Raw genomic sequence first — 5,946 nt, 5'->3', positions numbered from 1 at the left:
GCCTCCATCAGAAATAGCTTTAAAAGTAGAGCACCGCAGGGCTAGGTGGGGAGAAGTTGCTGGAGTGTTCTCATTCTCTTTCCTTGGAAAGCGCTCTGGGGGCCCTGAGAGCTCAAGGCTTTTGAGCTAAGAGAATCTGCTCCCAGCCAGTGCCCAAGGCCCCCCAGGCCCCCAGAGCCCCCAGAGCCCTTCTCTGTCCTGTCCTGAGCAGCCAGGGGCCCTGGGACCTCGCAGCACCCAGGGCAGGAGCTCGCCTGTGGGCACCCAGTGAGCAGGGGCCAAGCTTGGAGGGGCTGGTGTAGAGAACAGGACGGGGGCCCCTGCAAGGGCCCCCACGGCCCAGGCAGTCACCTTGCCGGCCCCCCGGCCGACGCCTCAATCCCCACGCCACACAGACGACACTCACAAGGCTCATTCAGGGGGTTTATTGAATAGCTTGGGGTGCAGGGCTCGGAAGGCTCAGGGCCGCTGGCGCGGGGAGGCGCCCTAGTTGCAGTAATTCTCCAGCTGGTAGAGGGAGCAGATGCTGGTGCAGCACTGTTCCACGATGCCCCGCTTCTGCAGGGCCCCCTCCAGCGCCAGGGGCTGCAGGTCGCCCGGTCCAGGTGCCCCGCCCAGCTCCACGGCCCTTGCTGCGGGGAGCAAACAAGGGGGAGTGGGTCGGGGAGGGAACGCGCTCCCCCACCTGCCCACCATCCCATGCTGGCCTCTGCCGGGACAGCAGGGTGCCCGCCGCCTGGCACGGGGCCCGTGCTCCCTGCCATCTGTTCCCAGGACCCGGGGGGGGCCAAGGCTTGAGTCTGCCCATGCGCCCCTGCTGCCCGACACTGACGGGGGAGCTGGTCGCCTGCAGGACGCGACCAAGGGCATGTCATTGTTCTTTTTAACGATCCCGCCTGCCTTCCCCGGTGCCAGGTAGGAAGCCAGGGTGGGGCCGGCGGGGGCTCACCCTGCGGGTCCTCCACCTCGCGGCGGGCCTTGGGCGTGTAGAAGAAGCCGCGCTCCCCGCACACCAGGTAGAGCGCCTCCACCAGGTGGGAGCCACACAGGTGCTGGTTAACGAAGGCTCGGCTCGGGGCCGGCGCCCAGAGGGCCAGCAAAGCCAGCAGGGGCAGGAGGTGCGTCCAGAGGGCCATGGCGGGGGACGGGGACCTGGGGGACAGACGGGGTTGAGGCTGGAAGGGGCATGTGCCCCACCCAGGACCCCACCCTGTGCTCGGCCCCCAAACGCTCTGAGGTAGGAGCTCTTGTCCTCCTGGGGCCCCAGACACCCCGGACTCCTCAGCGGGGCAGCCCCAGGCTGACAAGGAGCCCACGGGGACACACCTGCTAGCCGTCCGTCTCCGGGTGCAGCTGGTCCCAGGGGGCTGGGGGCTGCAGGGCCCTCCTGGCTTTATAGCTCCTGATCCCACTGCCCTCCCCATTAGGGCCCCCAGTGGGGGTGGCAGATGGCCGGGGGGCTGAGGCGGCAATTTCTGGATCATTTCCCCAGTGCTGGGTCTGCGGGAACGGCTCCTTGGTCGTCAGCACCTGCAGGCCCACAGGGTCATTAGAGTCTTAACGAGGGGCCTGATGGCCACTCACAGCTGGGGGCAAATGTCTCCATGGGAGCAGAGCCCCCACCCCCCAGGGCCTTGCCTGAGCCACATTTTCCACATTAGTCCAGGGGAGCCGGGGGCCAGAGGAGGGGGCTTCTTCTGCCTGGCCCCTGGACCCCTGTCTGCCCCCGGGGCCCCTTGGATGGTGCAAGGCCATGGGGGTGGTGTGGGGGAGCATCTCGTCCCTGCTCACAGCCCTACCCCACCCCAGCACGGCAACCTTGCTGAGACCCTCAGCACCCAGGGGTGCTGCACTGAGGGCCGAGCTTGGGGACCAGCCGCTCGCTGTGTGGACGCTCGGGCTAGGCCCTGCTTCTCATGTCTGCCGTGGGGGCAACAGACACCCTCTGTGTGGGGGCCCCACCTGTCCTGCCCACGTTCCCCCTCCGTGCCACCCCTGCTTCTGGAGGCCCCGCCAGGCTCCCCCATGCTGACCACTTTCAGACCATCGACTCCCTGGGCTTTCATATATATGGTTGGGGCCCCTGGGGTGCTCCCCAGCCCCCTGGACAGGACCAGGAGAGAGGTCAGAACCCTCTCCCCCTCCCCCTGCCATGTCTAACCGTGACACCACTAGAGTCTGTGACAGGCTGAGCCTTGCCTCCTCCTGTCGCCTCAGACAAAGTGGGCAGGAAGGGTTGGGGGCATCCTGTGCCCTTGCCTCAGCATGGACCCCAGTCTCCAGGCTGGACCCTCTGCCCAGGCAGTCCTGGTCTGTGGCCCTGCACGACCGGGGGACTACAGGGGCCTGGCCCACCTACTCCAAGCTCAGCAACTCCCCCATGCTGCACTCTGCACAGGGTGGACGCCCCTGATCCCGTGGGGCGCCTTCCCCACTGCCGCTTCCGCCTGGGCCGCGCGGCAACCCCCACAGCCAGCATGGAGCCCGTGGCCGTCTGCAGCCGCGGAAGGTCTGGGGGTCTCTTGAGAGGAACATGCAGGACAGGAAGCTGGGTGGAGCAGGACCCCAGTGAGAGGGCGGAGCCCAGGGGCCAGTAGAGCCCGGGGGTTGGGGCCGGCCCTCACCTCTTCCCCAGGGTCTTAGTGGGGCTCACAGCCCTCAGAAATGGCCTCACTGGGGTCTCGTGGGCTGAAGGGATGCAGGTAGGGGAGGCCTGGGATGGGCAAGGTGCTCAGACCACCAGGGAGGGCTGGGGAAGAAGCTTTTGCCCCAGAGGGCCTTGACAGATGAATAGGAGTTTGCGGGGACTGACATCCTAAAAGCTTAACGCCAGGGCCCTGGCGATGTGTGGCAGGCACAGTTGCCAGGAGTGAGCAGGGCCTGGGAGACCCATGGGCATTTCTCACCCTGCGACGAGGGGGGAGCCAGGCACGCCCCGGGAAGCCCCCAGGCTTCTCTCCCCGAGCACCAGGGGCAGGGCGGGAGGAGGAGCCCCTTGGGCTGGGCCAGCCCTGGAGGATGCGGGGGCTCCAGCTGGAGGGCCATGTCAGACCCCTTGAGTGAGCTGAGGGGCAGCTTACAGAGCCCGGAATCCAGCCCGCAGACGCCTTGCTGGGGGACTCAGGCCCAGGGAGGTTATCTGGGAACCAGCTCAGCTGGACTCCCCATCAGCACACATTTTGGGGACAATTTCCAGGCCCTGCTCCGTGCGGGTGGGATGCCTCAGGGCCCCGTTCCTGCACCTGCTACGGGCTGGCCCCTGTACCCCTGTCCTCTAGTGGGGACACCCGGCTTGTGGGGAGGGCCCAGCCTGCAGCCCTGCCTTGGAAGCCACAACGGCCAAACGCAGAGCTGTGAGCCCCAGGTGCGGCTCCCGATGCCCCCACCCCCCGCCCCTACGGGGATGATGCGCTCAGCCAGGACCCCCTCCGCCCCCCGGAGCTGCTGGGGGCTCAGCACAGGCTGGTCCTCCGGGGTGAGCAGGGCATCTCCTATCTGGCCTGGCCTGCCTGGTGAGGTCTCGGAGAAGGCCGGAGGCAGAAGAGAAAGCTTTGAGCAAGGCTAGGAGCAGGGGGTGAGGGGCCCAGCCCTGAGCCCAGCACACACAGGAGGCCAGGGAGGCGCTCAGAGGGATTCTTTCTTTTATTGAGGTTGTGAGCGGGCGGCGCGGGCAGCATGGGCAGGACAAGGACACAGCAGGCAGAGCTGAGCAGCAGTGGGGTGGGGGTCCGCGGGGTGCCCTCCAGCAGGGAGGATCTCTGGCGGGCTCTCGGGGTGCCCAGTGACCCAGCCCCTCACGTGGGCAGGGGCCAGGGGGAGGCTGGGGAAGGGAAGGGAGACCTCGGGGCCTCTCCCACTGCTCCTAGCTGATGGCGCTCAGCGCATGGGTGAGGGTGTGCAGCTCATCCTGGACGCCCTCCAGGGAGCGCCGGATCGCGTGGGGACTGTCCAGCACGTCGATGGCCAGGGTATACGGGTCAAACTTCACGGAGAAGGGGCGTTGGATGCGGGAAGCGTAGTTCCTAGGGAGGGGAGGGCGTACGGACCCTCGGTCACCTGGTGGGGACTCGGGGGGCACTGGGGAGGTGGGGAGGAGCAGGGGCCGCTTGGGACAGAGTCTGCGGTCCCCAGGAGAGGGGGCGCATCATCAGTGCAGGGCAAGCCCAGGCCCCAAAACTCCTTGCAACCAACCGACTGGACAAGGCGGGGGATCGAGGCCTGCTCCAAGGGTGGGGGGCAGGGGAAGGACAGGCCTTTCCCAAGCAGGCCTCTGCTGGACCCCCATCCCGCCCCACCCCTCCGGGAGGCCTTCCTGGGCTGTGTGCCCCAGAGAGCCTCAGGTCTGTTCCTGTTCCCACACTTGCTTGTGGGATCCGGCCCTCCCGCACCTCCACTCTGCAGACACAGCCCCTGGGCCTCGGTTTCCCTTAGCTGGAAAACAAGACTCTTTCCGAGGATGAGCAGGTGGGATGCGTCAGGCTTTGCCCCTCTCCCAGACACCACTGGTCATGCACCCTCAGCCCCCGGCCCTGGGGGCTCCTTGCCCCCTCCAGGCCCCCTTGCACCCTCAGCCACCCCTGCCCCTCTGTCCCACCCAATGGCCCCAGCTGTTCAGCAGGCAGGAGGCTGGGAAGGGCCCCACACATCCTTCTTACAAAGGTCAAACTCTGCCTCCTGAAACCTGGCCTTGACCTGGCCACCAGTCGGGCAGCTCTCCCCCCCACCCCCCCGGGACTTTTGGGGGGCCTACGGTGGGAGGGGTGTGCACGCCAGGCCCCGCTTGCAGGTTAGCCCAGTCTGGGGGCGTGGGGGGTGGGTCTCGGCCCTGGGAGCCCTGGCCCACCTGAGCTTGTCCTTGGCATCGCTGAAGCTTTCGGACACAAAGTACACGGACTGGTAGGTCTGGTCCTGGTAGGGCTGCACGGCGGCAGCGTCCGGGTCGAAGGCCCGGATCTCAGGCTCCTCAGACAGGGAGTGCTGCAGGAGGCCAGAGGTCGCAGGACCCCCCACCCTGGGCCCGGAGGGAATAGGAGCGCCGCTCCCTGACTCCACACCCTCCCCGCGGGGTCCTCTCGAGGCCTGGGCACCCTGCGGCTGGGACAGCGCAGGACGAGCTTTCTCGGGCACCCTGCTCCCCCCTCCCCGCAGCCCCAGTGCGAGCACCCTCCGGGCCGGGGCCCGGCAGGGGCGGGCCTCACCAGGAGCTCCCCGTAGGAGGACAGCAGCCCCGCGCCGTAGGCCTTCACCTCGCCATTCTGCTTACACAGCCCGAACTCCACCGTGAACCAGTACAGCTGGGGGGGACAGCACTGCGTGGGTGCCCACAGCCGCCACCCGCCAGCCCCTGCCGCTCGGCCCTGCCGCACCCCCAGCCCCAGCAGGGCCCGGCCGGCCCTGGGGATCACAGCGTAAAAGTGACACTCCCTGGACAGAAGAGGGGACCTCAGCCCAGATGGGGGGCCCCCCGGCCTGAACCCAGGTGTCCTGAGCGTGCCCCCCAAGGCCCGGCAGGGGAAGGCACCCACCGTGGACAGCTTCTCGATTTCCTCGTCAGAAGCCCCCAAGGACGCAAGCCCGATGTCCTGTGGAGGCAGGAGACTGAGCAGGCAGAGGCTCGGCCCACCCCTGCGTGGGCGCCTGCATGGGGCGAGGGTGCTCCAGGGGCCCTCTGGGGTTTCGGGGACCCTCCCAGGATGTGGAGAGCCTCCCAGGGTGGGGGATCTTTCCCAGATACAGAGATCCTCCAGGTATGAAGCGTCCCTCCGAAGATGGGGGACCCTCCTGGGATGCAGGGACCCTCCAGGTATGCAGGGGCCCTCCCAGGATGGGGGACCCTCCTGGGATGCAGGGACCCTCCTGGGATACAGGGGCCCTCCAAAGATGGGGGGACCCTTCTGGGATGCAGGGACCCTCCTGGGATGCAGGGACCCTCCAAGTATGCAGGGG

At 67.6% G+C, this 5,946-nt stretch overlaps 2 protein-coding genes across 4 annotated transcripts in view; both read right to left on the bottom strand.

Annotated features, from left to right (window-relative positions):
* Positions 1-484: 484 nt before the first annotated feature.
* On the bottom strand, positions 485-1,140 carry INS (insulin). The gene is made up of 2 exons (XM_035012405.1): positions 950-1,140; positions 485-632 (listed from the first exon to the last, which is right to left on the bottom strand). Exons 1-2 carry the CDS (start codon positions 1,134-1,136, stop codon positions 487-489), a joined length of 333 nt encoding a protein of 110 aa, XP_034868296.1. The 5' UTR covers positions 1,137-1,140; the 3' UTR covers positions 485-486.
* Positions 1,141-3,582: 2,442 nt separating this feature from the next.
* Positions 3,583-5,946, bottom strand: part of TH (tyrosine hydroxylase) — a 7,971-nt gene continuing 5,607 nt past the window's right edge. For all 3 annotated transcript variants that reach the window (XM_035012402.1, XM_035012403.1, XM_035012404.1), the window contains 4 exons: positions 5,526-5,582; positions 5,199-5,294; positions 4,844-4,977; positions 3,583-4,022 (listed from right to left, as the gene is read on the bottom strand). In XM_035012402.1, the coding sequence (XP_034868293.1) occupies positions 3,863-4,022; positions 4,844-4,977; positions 5,199-5,294; positions 5,526-5,582 (447 nt within the window). In that variant the 3' untranslated portion in view covers positions 3,583-3,862. The remainder of the gene's footprint in view (positions 4,023-4,843; positions 4,978-5,198; positions 5,295-5,525; positions 5,583-5,946) is intronic.

This window comes from Mirounga leonina, unplaced genomic scaffold, assembly GCF_011800145.1.
Source record: "Mirounga leonina isolate KUSES-001 unplaced genomic scaffold, KU_Mleo_1.0 Mir_166, whole genome shotgun sequence".
In the NCBI taxonomy this organism is placed as follows: Eukaryota; Metazoa; Chordata; class Mammalia; order Carnivora; family Phocidae; genus Mirounga; species Mirounga leonina.
Note: the sequence above shows the minus strand (reverse complement) of the source record. Positions and strands in the feature narration are given on the sequence as shown.